The following is a 21,891-nucleotide window of genomic DNA, read 5'->3' on the forward strand; positions in this document are numbered from 1 at the left end:
ACACCAGCTTTTGTAATTTTCGCAATTTTCATTAGTGCAGGTGAGTATTGACAACAACATAAGGAGTCCAAACGAAAATTCTCCCAAATAAACACCCCAAGAATTTGAATCCCCGACTTCACAAAAACTTTCACGATCTCTCTCTCTCTCTCTCTCTCTCCTTAACGACAACAAAGAGGCAGAAGGATGGTTTGCGGGATCGTCACGTACGTCCAGAGGAAGATCTACTTGTACAATGTCACTTTCGGCCTCTACATGCTCGATTGGTGGGAGCGCTACTTGTTCAGTATCCTTTCTTCCCTCTGCTTCACCCTCAGGGGTCTCAAAAATTAATTCATTAAATTGCTAGGGTTGATTAAACTTCACCCGATCGACGATTTCTGTTTTTTTTTTTCGCAATTGTTTTCTTCTCTTTGGTGTTGGTCATGCTTTGATATGTGGTAGAGAACTCTGTGGTCATATGTATTTTGAATTTTCGTCCTTTTTTTGGTCATTGGATCTGAGAAATTGCGTTTCAAATTTGGAAAATAGTAGGGATCTGGAAGGAGTGCATTAGGATTATGGCTGATCTTTACAAGATCGTCTCGATGGATCTGGGGCATCCGTTTCGTAATTGCTTATTTACTAGTTATTGCGTTTGAGTGGATTTGATCTGTATTTATTCTTAGGCTTTTTTCATTTCTTTAGTTCTAATTCTGCAAGAGTTATATAGATTGTGATTTCGATACTGTGCTTCTTCGCTTCTTTTATATTATGAGTTTATCTTAACATTGGTAGACACATTGGTGGTGGTATTGATATGGTTCATCTGTTACAATGGATCGTGCTCCGCTGCTAAGTTTTACAAGAGGTAATTTACCTGATAAAAAAACCCATCAGATTGTTTATATATTCGGTGATTCATTTTGGTCTTTCAGGTCATTTTGTTAGGTTGCCATAAAAGCCTGATGAATACAAGTGTCTGTTGTCGAATATAACTAATGTGGTTTTCTCCGCATGTTGCTTTTGCCTGATAGAAAACTTGATATTGAACTCAAATTTTACAATTCTGGCATCACATGGATGACCGGGGATTATGTGCTTGACACTTCGTTTGAAAGCTTTGGAATTGGTTTTTACTGGTGAAAATAGGTTGTGATCTTGAGTACATTTTTGGTTGTTACAGTGATGATACCTTCATTCGTTAATCAACGAGTAGTGTTTCATCCCTTTCTAATTCTTGCATTTACCCCATATCTTTGTGTTAGGAAACGCTCAAGCAAGAAAACGAAAAAACAAGAACAATCAAAACACAAAGAAGAGAGACACAACGATTTACGTGGAAAAACCTCCCCTCAAATCCGAGAGAGAGTAAAAAACTACGGTCCGCCCATAGAAAAACCTTTATTGCTCTTTTCCGACTGTTACAAGAGAGAAAGAAAAGAAAGAATTTATAAGTCAATGGCGACAACCCTAAACCTAAACAAGTCGGGTCTGATCCATAAGAAACCAGGTCCCAAACATAAGCCCCCCCCCTCAAAAAAAAAAACAAATTCTTTCGGGGGGCGCTGCCCCCCCTACGGTCCCCCGCCAGGGGCAGCCCCCCTGACCCTGCCCACTGACCACGCTGTGGAGAGCCCCCGGACCCCCCTACTGCAAGGGCAAAAACTCTGAATCAGGCTCCAGAACTCATCACTTTGAATTGTAAAGAAGCTCCTGTAGCCTTTGTTTGTGATTATCATCTAATCTTTGTCTATGTTGTTCTTCGGCAGTGATGTGATGCAGAATTGTTATCAAGGACCAGTTAATTAAAATGTTTGTTTGTACTCTGTAACTCAAGCTAACATAATCACCTATTCTCGAGCATTATAATTTCCAACACTTTACCTGTTCTTACAGTTGTAGCTTATCTTTACATGTAGATGTTCTAAAGTTACCTGTAGTATGGTAGCATGGTTTTTGAATCTTTTCTATTGCAGCTTTCTTGGCAGGCCTTAGGAGCACCAGAATTATTGAGGATTATATGTGCAAGCCACTATCAGGTTCTGATCGATTCTTCAAGCTGTTTTGATCTCCTGTTGTGGAGAATACTATGAAATTTGTTAGAAGCAATTGACAACGTATATCTATCTTGAATTTCTGCTTTTAAATTTATTTTTCAACCTTGTAAAAAATTAGACATAGGACATGTAAGTTTTACTGTGAAGCATCTGCACACCGATCAGTGTGCTAGTTTGAAAAATTACCGTTATCTTTGTTCCAAATAATTTGGTAGTGCCACTGTCAACTCCAGCAGTTGGAGCTACCATTTTCGCCTTGTGCAAACAGTGGTGACAATGGTTCAGGTGGACTGGACTTAAAAATTGGCCCATGAAGGTCAGCTTGATTAGGTCTGGCTTGGACAGTAATGATTCAGATCTCAATCACAGTCCAACATGTTTCCAAATTGCCGGCATCAAAGTCACACATGCACACACGCATGCACAGGCTCATACATGGATACCCCAATGCCTGAGATCTATGATTACATTAGGGCAAGACTTAAGGCCAACTCAATCAGGCTTATCACCAAATTTTAGGGTCATACATAATGTCTCCATCTACTCATTAGGCCTTCAATGGGTGCCCGTCCCACCTATTCAATCCATATCTATTTCAAAAGTTGGGAAGTCAAGTAAAAACATGTTAGATAGAGATCTGGACTAGATAGGTCAGATCAGACGCAGGTAGACAAAGTAGCAACAAAGAATAGAGAAATTTCAGTAATCTGGACGTTTTAAAAATGCCCAATTGTTTTGGGATGAAGGCGTAGTTGTTGTTGTTGTTGTTGTTGGACGTTGATTTCAGATCTGGCGCATAGAGTCTCAGATCAGAACATTTTTAGAATCAACGTTAACAGGAATCAACTTCTTCAGATCTGACGCAGAGTTTAGAAAAATTACAAAGACATTTTAAAAATCTCATATATCATAATGAATGAATTTTGCAAATTAAAACACTAGTTTGACCGCTACAAGCAAATCACCTCACCAGACCTCCAAACCTCAAAATTTAAGTATCAGCTACAAGAACAATAGCACAATTATAGATGTCAGTAATAATCATCTTTGTGACCATGCACAAGCAATACAGGGCTCCTTGACAATACAAATTAAGCGATCAATCATAAATGTCAACAGTCATCTCTGTAACCATGCATATGCATTATAGGGCTCCCTAACAATACAAAATGGTTACAATACATAAGAGGTGCACATAACTCACCTTACAAATGATTGTAAAACTGTTAACAACAGTTTCAACGGGTGGACATAACTCATCAGATTGATAATCCAAAATCTCTTATAAACAACATCAGTTTCAACGAGTGCACATACCTCACCACACTGATAAATGTCTTTTGTCTACATAAAATAACACTTAAATAAAAGGCACAGTAGGATGAAACACAAAAGGTAAGAGGGTTTGTAATGAAAACACACTAATATTATCAATAAAATTATCAATTTTAACCATCTTTCGAAATGCCATGGTTTTAAAAATAGATAGCCATCACAGATAAACATAATTACAACCATCCATAATAACAATGGTTATACAACAAATGAGTAATACAACACACTTGGATCCATTGATCAAACAACTGTTAGTTAGAGCCAAACCATAAGTTGGCAATCTAAATTGACATAAAACAAGGTGCATGCAACTCACCCCAACATCTTTAAATAAAAAATAACAAGGCCAAGAGAAATGTTTCTGTAATGAAATAAGCGGAAGAAACCAAGAATGCTAAAGCATTCACTATGTCCCACACGGACAAATGCAACAAGCACAAGAGAGAAAATCCACTAAGGGATATACAAAGGGCCTTATAAAAAGGCTACACACATGAAAAATAATATCACTATTATTGAAGAGGAGCTCTCAAGAGCAATGCAACATACATGGGGGGTTCCCCCTATTTATAAGAAGAGGAGACCAAAGGGGCTCCCAATAGAGTCGTTGGGAGCCCCCAACGGTCACATATGTGACCGTTGGGGGCCCCAACGACTCCATTGTGGGGCCCCTTTTCGGTATCCAAAAAATACAAAAATAAAAATAAAAAGAAAAATAAAAAATAGTGAAATACGAGAAACAAAATAAGTACCCCTATGGGGTACTTTGTGAAATGACCATAATACCCCTATCGGGTATTATGGTATTATTACATATGTTTTAACACCCCCCCTCAAACTTTACGGGGGAATGACCGAAAGTTTGCCAAGGAGGAACAAGAAGCGAGGAGCAGGCAGGGCTTTGGTGAAGAAATCAGCAAGTTGATATTCTGAAGTGACATATGGCAGTGTTACTGTCCCACGAAGATATTCATCACGTACATAATGACAATCCATTTCAATATGTTTCGTCCTCTCATGGAAAGTGTGGTTGCTGGCAATGTAGATAGCACTTTTGTTGTCGCAACAAAGCTTCGAAGCCCCGGTAATTTCGACTCCCATATCTTGAAGAAGACTTCGAAGCCACACCAGCTCCATTGTAGTGGTTGCCATAGCCCTGTATTCTGCTTCAGTAGAAGACAATGAGACTTTCTGCTGTTTCTTGCACCTCCAAGCAATTAGCGAATCTCCTAGGAATACACAAAAGCCAGTAGTTGAGATTCGATCATTTGGGTTTCCTCCCCAGTCAGCATCAGTATAAGCTAGTAAATCTAAGGAAGAGATTGAGGATAGGAATAGCCCTTTAGTCAAAGTATTTTTAATATATCGAATGATCCGGAGCACAGCACTCATATGCACAGATGTAGGAGCATGCTGAAATTGGCTTGCAGAGTGCACAGCATGAGCAATATCGGGCCTGGTGATAGTCAGATAGGTGAGGGAGCCTATGAGTTGCCTGTAGGGCGTAGGATCGTCCAGCAGAACTCCATCCTCCAGTCGTAGTTTAGCATTGATAACCTCGGGAGTCTCCACCTTTTTATCATCTGAAATCCCAGATTTGGAGCATATGTCTGCAGCAAGCTTCATCTGTGACAGTATATACTCTCGAGGAGAGTATGCAACTTCTATGCCAAGAAAGTACCTGAGAAAACCCAGATCAGACATATCAAAATTATGTTTTAACATATTTTTAACTTTAAGAATACCGCTTTCATCATTGCCAATGATGATCATATCATCAACATAAAGCAGAAGGATGATGATACTATTACCTGCATTTTTAACAAAAAGAGCAGTGTCAGTATAACATGAGCGAAATCCCAATTGTAACATGATAGCACTAAATCTATCATACCAAGCCTTAGGGGCTTGGTTAAGACCATATAAGGCTTTTAATAACCGAAGGGTTTGACCTTGGTTAACACTGATTCCCGGCGGAGGATCCATATATACTTCTTCATTCAACTGACCATTAAGAAAGGCATTTTTAACATCTAATTGGAATATAGGCCATTTCTTAGATGATGCTACCGCAATTAAAGTTCTAACGCTTGTCATGCGAGCCACGGGAGCAAAAGTCTTCTCATAATCGATGCCATATTCTTGTGAGTATCCCTTAGCAACTAATCTAGCTTTATAGCGCTCTAGGGAACCATCACTTTTTGTTTTGACTTTGTAGACCCATCGACATCCTATAGCTTTCTTATTTGGAGGAAGGTGAACTATTTCCCAAGTTTTAGCTTTATTTAAAGCATCTAGTTCAACTTTTATTGCTTCAACCCAATGAGGTATACTTTTTGCTTGATTATAATGGGAGGGTTCATAGTAAGAATGCAAGGCTATTAGACAAGCTCTATATTTAGGTGAAAGAGTTTCATATGAGACAAACCTATTAGGTGTAATTGATTCTCTAGAAGAACGCCTAAGGGAGGTTTCTTCTAGGGGTTCATTAAGCCGCAAGAATTTTTCTAAAGCACTAATAGGTTGGGCTTCCTCACGCCGAGTGTATACTTGGAGATTGTCACCATTAGTTGGTGATACATCATCATCATGAGAATCATGAGTATTTTCTAAAATTTTCGGATGACTCAAAGAGTCATCATTTGAATCTTCTAAAAGATCATTGATAAACATATAATCAATTTCATTTGATTTTTCCAATATGTCAAATCCATTTTCATCTTCTAAAAAGGTTACATCTTTGGAGACAAATAACTTATTGTTTTTATGATCAAAGCATCTATAGCCTTTTTGATTTTCACCATATCCTAAAAATACACATTCTATTGCTTTAGGTGACAATTTATCTCTTTTATGTAAAAGAACAAAGCATTTACACCCAAAAATCCGAAGACGATTGTAGTCGGGTGTCATATTAAAAAGTTTTTCATAAGGAGAGATATTATTCAATTTTGAAGATGGCATCCTATTGATTAAATAGGTGGAGGTTAACACGGCTTCGGCCCAAAAATTTTTAGGAATATTTTTAGAAATGAGTAAGGATCTAGTGGTTTCCAAAATATGCCTATGTTTTCTTTCCGCTAGACCGTTTTGTTGAGGAGTTCTTGGGCAAGATTTTTGATGACAAATGCCATGTTGTTTTAGATATGCTTGAAAATCATTTGATAAGTATTCTCCACCCGAATCGGATCTAAGAATGGATATTTGACTTTGAAATTGATTTTGAATTTTTGCATGGAATTCTTTAAAGAAGTTAAAAACTTCCGATTTAAAGTTAAGAAAATAAATCCATACATATCTAGTATAATCATCAATAAAAGTAACATAATATGAATAACCACCTTTAGATAGAACCGGAGATGGCCCCCAAACATCGGAATGCACCAATTCAAAAGGTCTTGTTGTCACAAAGGATCTAATAGGAAAAGGAGTAGACTTCATTTTGCCAAAAATGCAATCTTTGCAATTGATATCTTTTTCTTTACAAAACTTGTGTCCAAAAGGAAAAAGATACATTTTAGAGTAACTTGGATGTCCAAGCCTTTTATGCCAAGTTTCAATATTTTTGTCTTGGACATAAGTACAAAATGAGGTATTTGGAAGCATTAAATTATCCATAAAATAAAGGTCTCCCTTCCTATGGCCTTGCCCAATCCGCTTCCCGGACCGGAGATCCTGCACAAAGCACCCTTGGGATGAGAAAGATATTTCACATCCATGGTCGGCTATTTGAGAAACGGAAAAGAGGTTAAGATTTAATTTTGGAACTATTCTAACTTTTGGAACAAGGAAATTTTGAACATTTTTAGAATCAAGAGTTCCAACACCATTTATTTTGAGAAAAGTTCCATCGGCCGTAGAGACACAAGACATTTTTGAATTGGTGTGCACATTGGTTAATACATTTTCATGAGGGGTCATGTGAAAAGAAGCTCCGGAATCTAAAATCCAAGAGTACGTACCGGGAGGTGATGATGAGGCAATGGCGGCACCGGAGGTGGAAGAAGTGACCTTTAAGATTTGTTGAAGAGCCAAGGAGATTTGTCCAAGAGTGTCTTTGAGATCCCCGTTCTTGCCGTCATCTTCTTTGGTGGTGGATTCTTCAACGGAAGCCACCTTTGGCTTGAATGCCCCATTTAGCTTTGGGCAAACGGGTTTAATATGTCCCGGCTCATAACAATGGTGACATATAATCATTTTTCTTCCACCACTCCCTTGCTTACCAAAATGAGGTGGTTTGTATGTTTTAACATGATTGCCGGGTTTAGATACGGCAAGAACTTCCTCTATGCTTTTACCCATGCTATGCCTAGTCTCTTCTTGAGTAATCTCGGCAATAGCTTCTTCTAAGGGAGGAAACGTGGATCTATGGAGAAGTGAGGATCTCACTTGTTCAAATTCGGGACGAAGCCCAAATAAAAATTGAAACAATCTATCTTGTTCCATTTGTTTTTGTCTTAGAACCACATCCTCCATAGATACCCATTTAGGCTCTAAAAGAGCCAATTCATCCCACAAAGGATTTAGAGCACTATAGTAATCTTGTATGCTCATGTCGCCTTGTTTTGTGGTTCTTACTTTTTCTTGCAAGAAATAAGCTCTTGCAAGATCCTTTTGGGTAAACATACCCTTCATAAAAAACCAAGCTTCATTTGCCCGGCGGAATTTTGCAATATTTGCACATACCTTAAGTTCGACATTATTCATAAACCATGCAAGGATTTTTGCATGGTTGCTCTCCCAATCTTCCATTTGATGATTATAATCTTCAATGGCCTTGAGACGAGCATCGCCTTCAAGTGCTTTCTCTTGATCTCCTTCCATCTTTGTGAGCTTAAGTTGGGGTTCCGGAACGGTTCCCATTACATAACCCCAAAGCTTCTTGCCTTTGAGATTATTCTCCATTGCGGATGCCCACATCATGTAATTTTTTCCATTGAGTTTGAATGATAGATCGATCTTGACTTCCATTGCTACACAAGGAAGATGTGAGAAAGAAAGGAAGTAGAGAGAGACAAGATTTTACCTTTAGAAGATCTTATGGCTCTGATACCATGTAATGAAATAAGCGGAAGAAACCAAGAATGCTAAAGCATTCACTATGTCCCACACGGACAAATGCAACAAGCACAAGAGAGAAAATCCACTAAGGGATATACAAAGGGCCTTATAAAAAGGCTACACACATGAAAAATAATATCACTATTATTGAAGAGGAGCTCTCAAGAGCAATGCAACATACATGGGGGGTTCCCCCTATTTATAAGAAGAGGAGACCAAAGGGGCTCCCAATAGAGTCGTTGGGAGCCCCCAACGGTCACATATGTGACCGTTTGGGGCCCCAACGACTCCATTGTGGGGCCCCTTTTCGGTATCCAAAAAATACAAAAATAAAAATAAAAAGAAAAAGAAAAAATAGTGAAATACGAGAAACAAAATAAGTACCCCTATGGGGTACTTTGTGAAATGACCATAATACCCCTATCGGGTATTATGGTATTATTACATATGTTTTAACAGTTTCATCATATAAAATTCTATGATGGATACAAGAAATGCCATAAGAAGCAATAAATACTCACGAAAATCATTTTTCAAATAGGTGAGTTCATAAAAGGAACCGATTTGAAAAGACAAAGTTTCAAATAAAAAATCCAATAAAGAAGATGAAATCTTAGAATAAATGTAGTGCAATCATATGCTCAACAATATATCCCATAACAATTTTTACAATCTTTAATAAGCAAACAAGAATCATGCTTAATATAAGCAGTTCTTTAAAAAAGCCGGGTAGACCTTCTGTGAATAGGTGATTGAATGAAAACAGAAGGAGAATTCAGCTCCTGATTAGAGCTGGAGAAGATCTCCTTCTCACGTCGAGAGTAAACAATGCCTTTATACCTTTTGGGGGCCAATGATGGTTCAGAGATCACACTTTCCTGAGTTCTTTGCGCAACCGTAGACACGTTTCCCTCATCTCTTTGATTACAGTCTGAAGAGCAAACACCGTCAATACTAGAAAAGCGATATGAGTTCAACCAAGGGTGATAACTTTCAATTTCAGGAGTGTCAACATTATGACCCAAATTTGATTCATCAAACGCAACAATTCTGGATATCTTGATGCGTTTGCTCATAGGATCATAGCATCTATATCCTTTGTAATCATCAGCAGATCCTACAAATCTACACTGTAAGGCTTTATCTTGAAACTTGTATTGCATTTAACTGTCAACATGAACATAACATATACACCCAAATACACGCAAATCATGATAATTTGGATGCACACCATGCAAAGAGAAATAGGGTGATTTGTTTTTCAAGATATTCATGGGCAATCGATTTATGACATAGACTGCGGTATGAAAGGCCTCTGCCTAGAAGGTAACTGAAAGATTACTATCATGCATGATGCTCATTGCACTTTCGACAATATGGCGATGCTTCCGTTCAGCAATCCCATTATGTTGAGGTGTATGAGGGCAAGACACCAGCCTACTTATTCCATTTGTCTAGAGGAAATTAATAAAGTCATTTGAAGAGAACTCACCCCCTCCATCACATTGGAAACAAGTAATATTCTTAGAGAATTTATTTTGAACAAAGGAATGAAAATTCTGAAACAATTTGAAGGTTTTAGATTTACTTTTCATAAAGAAGATCCATGTATATTGAGAATAGCTATCAACAAAAATGAGATAATATCTAGTGCCAGACATGGAAGGAACTCGAGCCGGACCCCAAGCATCAGAACATATAATTTTAAATGGTCTTGAAGCTCTTTTATTAATGGAATGAAATGGAAGAACATGACTCTTACACTGAAGACAACTAGAACATTTTTTATTATCGACACTTAAATTCAGACTTGCCTTGGGAATAAGACTGCTTAAAACAAACTTATCAATAAAACGACTACTACAATGACCTAGACGACCATGCCAAAGATTCAGCTCAATACATTCAGAAATATTAAGGACACTCTCAGGAGGAGCTGAAGATGATGATATGAGCTTCAAGATGGAATCAACAGGTTGAACACAAGAGGAATGCTTATCTTGGAACACGTACATATTCCCTTGTCGTTTTCCTTCAACGAACGTTTTCCTCGTGTGAAGGTCCTTAATATGAACAAAAAAATGAGTAAACTCAACTGAAGCATTACTGTCATCGACAAGTTTAGACTGAAACAATATTTTTCTTGATATTAGGAGCATGAATGACATTTGAAAGGGCAAGGGAAGAGTTGAACATAGGAATTATAGAATTTCCAATATGCGAAATATGATGATGAGACCCATCTCCAGTGACAATACTATTTCTACCAACATAAGGAGCAAGATTTAGGAGCTTACTAACATCACCAGTAACATGAGTGGCTGCATCAGAATCAACATACCAAGTACCTTGATCATTCTGTTTGATGTTCAATTCAGCCAAGACAAATAACAACTCCTTGACTTCCCCAGTATTCTTCAATGTATCTGTTCCCTTTCTTGTCTCCAATTGTTTTCCTTGATTTTGCGGGTTATACCAGCAATTTGCTTTGATGTGCCCTCTTTTGTTGCAGAGAAAGAAGGTAGGTATTGTCTTTTGCCTTTGCAGATTAGAAGGCATACTGGGACTTGGTAAAATTCCACGGGCTCCTTGTCCATTCTTCTCTTGACCTCCCCTTTCTCGAGATTCATATCTGCCACTTCCTTGACCATAAGTAACACCTGTGGCAAGGACCTCATGTGATCCAATGGGGTTGTGAGTACCTTCGGAGAATCCCTTTAAGGTCATTTCATACTGTAAGAGCTTAGCACGAAGGTCTTCAAATGTAGGTAAGTCTCACAAACACAACAAAGAAGTAACCATCATGTGATAATCGGATCCCAGCCTGCTCAAAGTTTGTTGCACCATATCTTTGTCACTGACCGCACAACCCACGATGGCCAACTGATCCGTGATAGTCTTCATTTTGTTTAAGTACTCCATGACCGTCATGGAGTCCTTCCTCAACATTTGAAATTCTTTCTTTAAAAATAAAAATCTAGCCTGAGAAACTTGAGAATATGTCTGAACAAGACGATGCCATAACTGCATAGCTGAGCAGTCATCTGGGATTGCTACAAGCACCTCCTGTGACAGAGTGAAAGTGATGTAGGCAACCAAAGCCTGATCTCGCTTTATCTAGGATACATACTCTGGATTTCTAACAAAAGTAATTGAAGTTTCACCCTTCTCATTCTTGCCTTCTTGTGATACGAACTCTGGAGGGACAAAAACAGAGCCATCCAGATGTCTAGAAAGATCCTGACTCCTTATGAATGAGATGATTTGTCTCTTCCAAGTTAAAAAGTTGAAATTGTTCAGTTTCTCAGACACAAGCTGACTGAGAAAGTTGGAAGAAAAGCCAGATTGCGAAGAAGAAAATGAATCCATAGTCAATGAGTGAAAAACGAGAAGGATTAAGAGACCGGAAAGAGAAATCACTTTAGAGCAAACAAAATAAAAACTTTGAACAGAACTTGGAAAAAATGATGGAATTTTAGAGAACTCGGTTGTCTGCCTTTTTTTTTAATAATAACCTGCAGACCCGAGGCAGAAAACAGAATATGCTAGTAAGAAAGAAAAAGAAACTGCTCTAAAAGAAATAAGGATCAATCAGTAAGAAAGCACGTTAATATGAAAATAACATGTTTTCTTTAACGTATTTTCTTTCTAAAAGGAAAAATTCCAAAGTTGAGAGGTAGATAGAGTAATATTAATCAATCAAGGAAGTACAGTGAACGTGTTCAGGTCAGATTCAGTTCTAACGTCAATATGAAAAAAGATAAGGAACGGGTTTGACGTGATTTCAATCTTTGAAATCATGCAAACATGAATTCTGATTTGTGGGGTTAGAAAAGATTATTGTATGGGTGAAATCAGAAAAGAATATGTAGTATGAAGGAAAGAATAGGGAGAGAATTCCTGTTTTCTCCTGATTATCAAGCCTATATCTTGCTTTGAGTATCTGTTGGTTCCACTCGTGAGTTGTATCCCGATTCCTTGGACCCACTCTGATTTATAACCTACATTTATCCTATTCATAATCATTAATATAGGTTATGACCCATGTAGCATTACCAGTTAATTGGCATTAGCATCCACATATCTCTGCTTGATATGATGTGCCGTGAAGCATTTCTTATGAAACCCAGCAGGAAAATGAGAGACAATCTGAGCAAGCCATTGAAGGAAACTTGTTATACTGTGTATTCATATCCTTTGATTTCTCGTTATAGCACAGGGATTTTATGGGCTTTCTGCAGGCTGTCTAATTCACTTGATCTGTAACTAGATTATAAATTCATATCTTTTGCAATTTTGATCTTGTCATATGCACTGTCTGATTTCCAATAAGTCAAATTTCTTGCAGGATGTCACACGGCAGAATTGCTTTGTAGCAGTATGAATTCACTACAGCGTGTCTTCACTTGGCTTTTGTGCTTTGGACTCGTATTACTTTCTTTTTTTTGTATATATATCTCTTTTCTCTTCCAGCTACTTCATCCTTAAGCAGTGAAGGATGTATTATATTGAATTCCCTTCAACAGTTCTCTTTTTGTTACAGTTATCTAGAATTAAAAGTGCATCTCCTGTTGCTCAGCAGCAGAAGACTTCAAATCTCATGCTGTCAAACAGATCTATTTATATCACCTGCATTAGTTGTAATCTTGCATGTTCACATCATGCCCATCATGGACTATACTTTGATCTGTTGCACTCACATTTTTTTTCTTCACACAGTACCTACAATACCCTTTTACACCTCACAAAGCCTACACTTATCGCTACATTTTCATAGCTTTGCCACCATCCATACACACTAACATCTGCATATCTCCCGTGTTGGTCATCTTCAGACTCCCATTCACTTCAGCATATTACAAACATATCCAGCACCCCCCATCTGGCCATCTTTATGTTTCCCCCAGGCACAACATCTGTTCCATCTCTTCACAGCAACTCAAGGAGTTGTTGTGATCATTTTGGTTGTACAACAGTTCACAAAATCGCTGCAACCTCCATCTTTCCACAGCAACTCGAGGAGTTGCTGTAATCATTTCAGTTGCCCCGCAGTTCAAAGAACTACTGCAACTCATATATATATTTTTTTTCTTTTCTCACAGCAACTCTGTGAGTTGCTGTGATCTCTTAACAATCCTTGCATCATTAGGCATAGCAGCCTCCCCTACTTCTTCACCTTATATTCACTTTCCAGCACATCATCACTTCCATGTGTGCACATACACTGTGTGTACACTCCATCCCTGGCTCAAGCCCCATCTACTTTTAGCATATTTTATTATTTTTAGCTGTGTATCTGCCATCACTTCTAGTTCTAGTACTCATACCTGTGGTGTCCTAGTTACCCTGTGTGAACACCCCAAAATTTTCAAAGTTTTATAAAAATGTCCTTTTTGCCCTTGGCCCCATTTTCTGAGAAAATCAAAATAATTTCAAAGCCAAATTTCAGTTAGTCTTCAGATTTTTTGAATTAACTTCCATATGGATATATCCGATTCGATTTTGGATTCGAATCCAGTGTTTTAAACCCAAATCTGAGCCTCGTTGTCCAAAGTTTCAAATTAAAATTTCAAAATACCAAAAATAATTTTTGAAAAGCTCAGACAATCCATCAGGTATCCTGTTGGATCCATAACCCCGTATTTCTCAATTCGAGGTTTTAAACCTCGAATATTTCCTAAAAATCCAGATATAAACTCATTTTCTGAAGAAATTTCCCCAAAATAGCCTTGAAATCTCAGAAAAACTCTCTTTTGTAAATATTTTGCAAAAAAAAAAAGTCTTAAAACTTTATTTCCTCGTAAATTTTAGGGTTTTGTTTCAAAATATAAAAAAATATGGAAAAGCAACACAAAAACAAAAAAAAACAGAAAAATTATGCGAAAAACAAATAGGTTTCAAGCTTTTTAAAGTTGTTTTTGCTAAAAACCTCATTTGAAAAACCATTTTATAAAAAGTTTCTTTAAAAGAATCCTCTTTTTGGAAAAAAGGAAAAAATGCAAACGGCCCCCTCCCGCGCATTTCCTCCTCTGGAAGCTTCGTTCGCAGGATGGCTCTCCACCTTCGATCTTCAACAAACCCTTCTCCTCCCCACCTTCCATCTTCAACCACTTTCCCTTCTCGAGGATTCCAGCTCCCCTCTAAAAGGAAGCCTCCAAGCCCCTTCGAAAGGGGGGATGATCTGTAAGCAATATCCACTCTCTACCTCTCGCATCTATCCGTCTTCAACCGATCGCTTCTTCACCTCTGCATTACCCGTCTTCTCTTTACACGACCCATTCTATTCCATCCCACTCGATCGATTCCACCCCTCTCGATCCATTTTTCATCCATCATCCGCCGCTTCATCCATTGCAATCAAGCATTTAGCCATCCTCTGCAAGTGGCCGCCAACAATCCCTCTTCACGGAACCTCCTCTACAGGTAAGTGACAACCTTCCGCTATTTTCTTTTTTTTTGCCTTTTCTTTTCTTTTTCTTTCCTGTACACATTCCTTTCCCTTCGCCTTCAGCATCTCCCTATTCTGATTTTCGTTCCTCTTCATTCCCCTTTTTTTTTTTTTTTAAAGCAAGCTAGTGGAATCGTCCTGTAATATACGCAAGATCGATCCACCCAATTGCGACATCAATGGAATCCACTGATTTCAACATTTTTTTTTCCTCTCTTCTGTTACGCATCCACCGTTATATGGCATCACCTTCTGCTCCAGTTTTAGAATGAATGTTTTCAACTTAGTAGTGTCGTTCATCTACTTTCATTATTAACTATATTCTTGCCTTTGGTATTTACTTATTTTTTTTTTCTTCACAGACCTTTAATCATCTCAAACACCTCTTACATTTCAGTTTCTCATTTAACTTTAATTTCTGGTTTTAGATGACATTTGATTTATTCATCGCATCATTTTATATATGTTACATGCAATTGTTCAATACATTTGAGGCTGTCTTAGTCCAACTTCTCACTTGTTTTCATCCCTCCTGTTCCATGAATTTTATATTTATAATGCATACTCTATTTTGCCATTACGTTGTTTATTTCCTCACGGGTTTTCTGTTTTGAATTAATCGTATCTTCCCTCTCATTTTGTCAGCATTGGGTCAGCATCATTTCATTTTTTGGATATCTTCAGTTATAATCGTGCATCCCTATGATTTGGTTTTTTGTTGTATCATAGCTATGTGATCGTTCATATTTATGGTCTGTTTGTACTGACCCTGCATTGTATGAGCTGTTTTACCTCTCGTTAGTCATGCTCCCATTCCTGGGTATATAGTGTTTACAGTTTGCACATTTTTTTTTCTTTTTCTTTTTCCCATCTACGAAGAAAACAATGCAGAGCCCGATCTCTGTGGTATGTCTTGCTACTGCCATGATCCTATCCTATTTAACATTTCACAACAGTACCAGAAGCAAGAAGCACCAATATGATTCCCAGGTATCTCCTGTAAAAGGCCCTCAAATACCCGTGAGTGAGAATTGGAGAAGTTTTCATGTTTTGAGTGATGTTTTCCTTTTTCTATGTCGTCATTTTATTTTTACCAGGAGTCTTGAATGGTGAAACGCTGTAGGTAAAAGCATTAAGCTATAGGATTTTGTGAATGGAATTCAGGAAGGGTAGATCGCAAGGATATTCAACAATTACAACTATTTTTTTTTTTTTTGGAACTTCATGATGATGGGTTTGTGGCCATTTTTTTTTAAGCCTATAGTCTTCCTGTACCTGATTATTCATCTTTTGGGTGTTTTGCAGGGAAATACGGCTAAAAGAGTTTCCCCCTTTAATATGATTGCCTAATTTGAGGTCAAGTGAGATGAGTTATTTTCTTAAATATTTTCAAAATTAAGGTCAAGTGAGACCTCGCAAAAGAGTTCCTCTCTCTCTTCTTTCTTTTCTTTTCTCTTCTCTTTTTCTTTGTCTTTTATTTTCTCCCTTAAAAAAAAAGGAAATATAGGTTGGAAAGGAAAAGAGAAGGAAGAGAGAGAAATACCAAGAGAGGAAAAATTTTGCGATGATCACAGGTTTGGCGACCGTGATGGGACTCATCTCCGTCTGGTTGAATCTATGCTTTTGCTTTGCTTTGATATTATCTAAGTCTTTATTCTACAAATGTCAGCTTCATTTCCATGCAAACCTTAGGAGCCTAGACTTTGTCCTAAGCTGACATAATGCATATAGGATCTAAGTATGGTTTGGTAAGACCATATTGAGGAGATTATTCCATGTTCACATTAGATTTAGGTCTGAAATACAAATATTTTGGATTGTGAAGAAAGGAAGAATAGATGGGAACCGAGAGAAAAATACCTTAGAGGATGGCAAGGAGGCTAAACACGATCTTCAAGGGATCTGATGCTCTGATACCATGTTAGGAAATGGTATCCCACCTTCAATCACAAGAGGAAGAGAAGTAGAGAGGGAGAGAGGTGTCAGTGGCTGAAGAAAACCCAAATTAGGGTTTGCGGTTTTTTTCATTAGCTATATACACTTACAGTTGAATTAGGGTACGTAAACACCCTTTACACAAAGTGTGTAAATTACAACATGCCATTAATGAGCATGTGTTTAAATAAAACGAAAACATATTGGGTCTGGATCCTGAGATCCAGGCCCAGTCGTGACATCTTTTCACTATGTTCATAAATAATACCTTAAGAACACTATCATCCTGCCATATATAGCATTAAAATTTCAGTTAGTTGACTTCTTCACAAAGACACTTTTTTCTCTCCGATTTCACTTCTTGCTTGACAAACTTTCAGTGAATACACTGTAAGTTTGAGGGAGAGTGTTAAAGTATATATATATATATATATATATATATATATAAAATAATGTAATAAGTAAATACTCATTAGGGATATTTTGGTCTTTTTACCTTTTGTAAATATTTGTGTTCATTAGGGATACTAGGTATTTTTTTTACCTTTTCTTTTCTTCTTTTTGTCAAGGGCATTTCTATCTTTATAATGCCCTTGATAAAAGAGTCATTGGGAACACTCCCAATGACTCTTTTTGGTCCCTTTTTGTGTATAAATAGGGGATGTATCCTCTTTTATTCATGCTTGTCTCAAGACAAGCACTTAGTGAAATAAAATCTTATATTTTTTATGTTCTCTCTTGCCCACTAGTGGATCTTGTGTTTGTGTTAGTATCTTGACCCATAAGTGGTCTTTGGTTGTTTATACTTTGTGTATTTGTAAAGCCCATAAGTGGCATCCTGTAATTATTTCTTGTATTTCATGACACGAAACAACACCGTCTTGGTCATCTGCCATTGTGATCATCGTCTATCATTATTACCTTGATACCCTCATTAATCATCATGACACAAAACAACACCATCTTGGTTATCTGCCTTTGTGATCATTGTCTATCATTATTACCTCCATACCCTCATTAATCATTGTCACAATCACCTTCCACTTTTCTTTTATTCATCACCACTACCACCACGATCATGATGATCTACACTGTCATCATGATCATAGTCATCACCATTGTTGTTATTCATCACTACTACATACCAATACCAACCGACAAAATTGTTATTACCAAGTTGCCAACCATCATGATTGACGTAGCCTTGCTACTAGATTCCCACCACCACCACCATTATCATCATGACTCACCCTTACTGGAGTTATCATCATCATCATCATTTGGCATTTACAAATACCAGTATCCCATCATCATCGTCATCTTGTTCTTTGCATCACAGCTGCTCCCACTGCCTTCAGTACCACGTTATCAACACCATCACCTTTATCACTGCAATACCACTTTTCTTGTTCATTCATAGGTGGGTCAAAAAATGGCATAAGATGTGTCATCTGAGTCAGGTAACACCAACCATACTATTTGCAAGCCATCTCATGGCCAGAAAATGTTAGAAAAGAGAGAAAAAACCTTTTGGTCATTTTATATTTTCCAGGCTACTTTTTTGTCACAGGATTACTGGGAAACAAAAGAGAGAACACATATACTTCACCATTTCCCTGTCAATCCGTAGTCACATGGACATAAAAAATGAAAGCAAAAACATGTGAAGGAGTTGGAATGGAGAAAAGAGGGGAATGAGTGGAAGGTGGCCGCTGTCCCGATTTCTCCATTTGTCAACTGATAAGGTTCACAAGAATGCATATTTTTTTGAGAGTAGACAAGAATGCATATGAAAATTATCTTTTCTGAAAAAATGTATATCCTGCTTTTTGAAACAAATCTTTTTGACTACAAACAAATTTCCAAAGCAAGTTTGTTTTCTTTCTTTTTTCTTTTTCCCTTTAGGGTGAATGAATGGCATCTAAACACTTTTGATTAATGTGTTCTCAAAGAGTTGATAGCTACTGTTTTTTGACCCAGATGCCCCCTTGGCATTAATCCTTTGCTAATGTGCCTTTACTAGACCTAGCTTTTGCAAATAAGGGAATAATGAAAATGCATTCTCTTGCCAGTGAGAAGGTATACTAACCATCTTTTATCCAATATTTCAAGTTACGGTTTTATTATGTCTCAATGAATAATCAAGCTTTTGTCAACAATTCATTAACTATGGTAGACTGTCTTTATATGTTATGCAATTTACATATGCTGTTAAATAATGTCCACATTCACTGTGTAATTTAATGTTCTGCACAATCTCTTTCTGCTGCAAAAATCATGTGTTTTCATCTTTCAAATATTTCTTGAATGCATTAGATTTATATGTTTATGGTGCAGTCATGGCAATTTCCTTTTTTCTTAATGATTTGAGTTTATTGTTTACTCAGTCTGTCAGGAGCATATTACCATCTGATAATTGTTGCCCTGCCAGGTGCACTTCATTCATGTAAGCCACTTATCAACTCTGTGGTTTATCTTGCTATGGCTGTAGGGAGTGCTTTTACTGGCAGAGTTGAAATTGTTCGGCCATACCTTACTATGGATGTCTTGAGCCCATATATTGTTTAGAGCATGTTCCCTTAATTAAAACTTGAAAAGCTTTTAACAAAACTTTTGGAACTTTTCTTTGATCCATAAAATGCCCGATCAATCTGCACAAAGGCCAATAGTTGGTTTTATGTGTACCGAACCACTTAACATCTTTGCAGCTTTTATTATTGGAACATGTGATCTGTGGTGGTTTTTACCGGGTGTTGCTTACTATTAATATTTGGAGTTAGATTAAAGATTCCGTAAACTTGTGTTTGGACAGGGTATTCTGAAGATTCTACTAAGTTTAATACATAAAGAATTGGGAAGAACCAGTGATCATGGCACCCCCACAATCCCAAGGTCTTCCTTTTGGGCACTTTTAGAAGCGAGAAAAATGTAGTAAAAGTGATGCAAAATGAAAAATCTGTACAGATTTTCTGATTGTTCCAATCGAGAGAGACTTTTTTACTGAGAGTTTTTTTTTTCTAAAAAGTACACTTTTTGATAGAAAACATTCTTCTATTCTAAGAGGGGTTGTGGAATGTTTCCTACCAAGAGAAAATGGTGATTTACACTCCCCACCACCACCACTACCCATTGACAATCCATTTTTTTTTTCTCATGCTACACAAACAAGCGAAAACTTTTCACTTAAAAAAGTTATCATTTAAAAAGTTATCATATCAAAACTTTTTTTTCCTATCAAAGTTTTTCTCGCTTCCAAACATGCCTTTGTGCCATGTTGAGGAAAAAAAAGGGCTTCCTTTTGACAACACGGCTTAAGCGGATACTGACAGGCAGATGCCCTTAAAAGTTCATGGGTTTAGTACATGACCAACGACTACTAAATAGGTGTCTTTTCTGATAGCATGTGTACCTAGATCCCGCATGACGTTCCTCGATCAACTTTCTTGTATCACTGCCCCTTTGCTCTGTTCTAGGCATTTTAGCTTCTAATGATTTGAACAAGTTTTTCCTTTTCGGGCAAGATGGAATGATGCCCTTGTGCGGTCTGCGCCCAAAACACTGGACTGGTATCAGCTATTTTTCTAATCCAGCTGTCCGTTTGAAACGGGATTGGAGATAGTTTTACACTTTTTACTAGAAAAATAGGAAAGTGGTCATTTTTATGCAGTTGCAGCTCTGCTGCCGATGACCACCCATCTCAACATTCCTGGAGAAGACACCACACTCATCTGGAGAAATGCCAATATGGGTGGCTGTCAATCCTGTCACTGCATGCCTACCATTCAGCGTTACGTCATATAGTTCTTGGCTGTAATCATATCATGTCTAATTCTTGGGAATTGTTATGATATGGCAGATTTGTTTTAAACTTTTTCCATGTGAGCCTTGGGAAACCATCCTTGGTGGTCAGGGGAAGTACTCTTGGAGTTTTACACTATGGTTACTGACCAGGTCTACTGTCAACTTGACACTGCTTGGTCAGTAACGAGATGTCCAAACGGAGCAGTGGTTTCTCCATGCTAAAACCGAAAAAACCAAAGTCCAAGCAAGTAGTATCAACCAAACCTGGGGTCTATTTTACCCATATTTCAAGTGTTAATTCCAGACACGTCATCAACTGCCAATGTGGGCTTTGTCAATCCTTGAGACATTTAATCTTAAGTGACACATGATGTGGGCCTCAACCAAGCAGCCCGAACTTTCGGTCCCCTCGTGGTGCCGAGCAAATCATATCTAGTTGATACATATGAATGAACCTAGGCAGCACTTTCGTGTACGCTTCTCCTATGACAACCTGTCTTTGCGGTGGTGATTGCTTGGCTTTCATGATCTGGGTCGGTTTGATTATGAAAGGTTCCCAACTTTCTCTCTTCTCTTGGGGATGGCTCAATGAATACGATCAGACGGTATTGCCCCATATTCGGTGCATTAATTAACTTTAATGAAGACCAGATCAGACCCTTCAACCAAATCCATGTACACATTCCTTGATCAAAATCGTGCTGTTTTGGATCATTGTGGAAGGCAGAAAAGTTCTTTTACGTGTCATTGTTTTCCATTAGCAGACCTCTTGACAAAAAGGGAAGCCAAAGTACTTATTTGGATGCATCTTTTTGTTTATGATCGACAAAATATCGTGGTGCTAAGCAGGCCTGGAACAACCATCCCCAAGTAGAGGATTAAATGAGGTTATAGAACTGAAGGCACCAACGTGGTAACTTCTGTCTCCTTCCCAAATGGAGGGCGCTCATTATGATGCAACCATGTTAGCCTATTGAGTTCTATCCGTATTTGACAATGAAGGCTTTGCTGGTTTTACGCGTCACATAATCGTTTCCTCATCCTAACGAATATAAAGAATATAATCGAACTGGAAGTGGCAAAATAAACATGCTAGGGTAGGGTAAATTTGCCAAGTAGGTACTATAATCTGAAGCTATGACAGTATGCTGTTTTTTATCATTAAGGTTCGAGGCTGATGAACCCAGGCTGCGAGTGGGGGGTTTTCCTGAATTATCCAACAAAAGATAACCTAATAGAAAAAACATTTCATAAAATAGCCTTTTGTAGTTT

At 37.8% G+C, this 21,891-nt stretch overlaps 1 protein-coding gene across 2 annotated transcripts; it reads left to right on the forward strand.

The window, feature by feature from the left end:
- Positions 1-40: 40 nt before the first annotated feature.
- On the forward strand, positions 41-19,562 carry LOC149841581 (uncharacterized). 2 transcript variants are annotated; one of them, XM_089998562.1, is made up of 4 exons: positions 41-286; positions 778-850; positions 1,959-2,021; positions 19,250-19,562. In XM_089998562.1, the coding sequence occupies exons 1-3, from the start codon at positions 187-189 to the stop codon at positions 1,975-1,977; spliced, it is 192 nt and encodes a 63-aa protein (XP_089854688.1). In that variant the 5' UTR covers positions 41-186; the 3' UTR covers positions 1,978-2,021; positions 19,250-19,562. The 2 variants fall into 2 exon arrangements, with proteins under 2 accessions (XP_089854688.1, XP_089854689.1); XM_089998563.1 differs by having other exon boundaries at positions 166-286; positions 19,206-19,562.
- Positions 19,563-21,891: the final 2,329 nt, after the last annotated feature.

This window comes from Nuphar pumila, chromosome 3 (assembly GCF_984573655.1).
Source record: "Nuphar pumila chromosome 3, dmNupPumi1.hap1.1, whole genome shotgun sequence".
Classification (NCBI taxonomy): domain Eukaryota; kingdom Viridiplantae; phylum Streptophyta; class Magnoliopsida; order Nymphaeales; family Nymphaeaceae; genus Nuphar; species Nuphar pumila.